The sequence below is a fragment of the Phytophthora parasitica genome (assembly GCF_000247585.1).
Source record: "Phytophthora parasitica INRA-310 unplaced genomic scaffold supercont2.8, whole genome shotgun sequence".
Lineage (NCBI taxonomy): Eukaryota > Oomycota > Peronosporomycetes > Peronosporales > Peronosporaceae > Phytophthora > Phytophthora nicotianae.
Window position 1 is genome coordinate 753,469 of NW_008648994.1, and position 1,195 is coordinate 754,663.

Consider the following 1,195-nt stretch of genomic DNA (forward strand, 5'->3'; position numbering starts at 1 on the left):
CCGAAGGTTATAATCCGTAGCAGCGAATTCACTTCAGGGCAAGCTAATACCTGGTATGTCTCGGACTCGTACAGCTTCAGGTAGTCCTCTAGGTCGCTCCACGACTCGAATTGCGTCCTACGTGGTGGTGCAGCAAGAATACCCTCTGAGTCGTCGCTTGATTCAGCCGCCGAGCTCCGGGGAAGAGAAGATTCTTCGGATCGAATGTGCTTAGACCGGTTTGTAGCGCTAGACGCTTCAGAAGCCGTTTCTACCCACTCTTCATCGCTGCTGGAAGCTAAACGCACGATGTGTTCGTCGTACTCTTTCTCGCTTGGAGAAGATGCTGGGGACGGTGGTGGTACAGCCGACCTGATACGTAAATCCTCTGTTGCTCCTGAGCGATCGCCCTCCATTTCCCCCTCCATTTCCCCCGTTGTGTCAGTGGCTGGCGAGGGAGGAATGGTGTATACTTCAGCACTATACACCGGGCGGAGTAGGGCCCGACCAACGTTGTGAGCCTTGTTGTGGAGATGCTACTGAACACGCGAGAGATTTAACAGCACTTTGATTGCGCAAGCTCTGGAAGATGGAGTCGAAAACGATCATTGCGATGTGGTCAAACTACCGCTAGGATATTGTAAAACAGATATTATTTGCTACGATACGGTCAACAAGGCAGGCACATCCCCAGTGGTAATCCTACTGTATTGGTTCGGTCTGCTGCTCGGCAGACAAACGGGAAAATGCCGACATGGTCAATGTTCTAGTGGGAGGATATCCCTCTGAAATGTTTGGGAGTGCATTTCAACAAGCGAAATGTGGCGACAAGAACTTGTGACGTTGCTGCTTGCTAAGGGCAACAAAAAAAGGTTTGGAGGGTTACTGATTCTGCTCTAAGGCTGGAATGGCGGTTGCGGCGTCTCGTGGTGACTTGGAAATGACGAAATTGCTGGAAGAAAAGTGCGATCCTACTGATGTAGGGCGATCCCTGAAGATTGCTGTTGAAAACAACAGCGCGGATATGCTGCATCTATTGGCGCCGATGACTGGAGTTTATATCAAGGAGGATCCTTACATAGTGGCTGCACTGGTACAGGCAGCTAGAAAAGATCAAGTTGCGATGGTTGATATTCTCGTCCAATACAGTGACCAGCCGACGGTTGAGGAAGCGATACTGCAGCTGTCTTCGAATGGAGATATCGCTGCAACAAAA

The 1,195-nt window shown here is 50.3% G+C and overlaps 1 protein-coding gene across 1 annotated transcript; it reads right to left on the reverse strand.

Annotated features, from left to right (window-relative positions):
- Positions 1-50: 50 nt before the first annotated feature.
- PPTG_21759 (hypothetical protein) lies at positions 51-395 on the reverse strand (the record flags this gene model as incomplete). The annotated part of the gene is made up of 1 exon (XM_008899944.1): positions 51-395. A coding segment is annotated over one exon (345 nt), but the record flags the coding sequence as incomplete, so codon positions are not given.
- Positions 396-1,195: the final 800 nt, after the last annotated feature.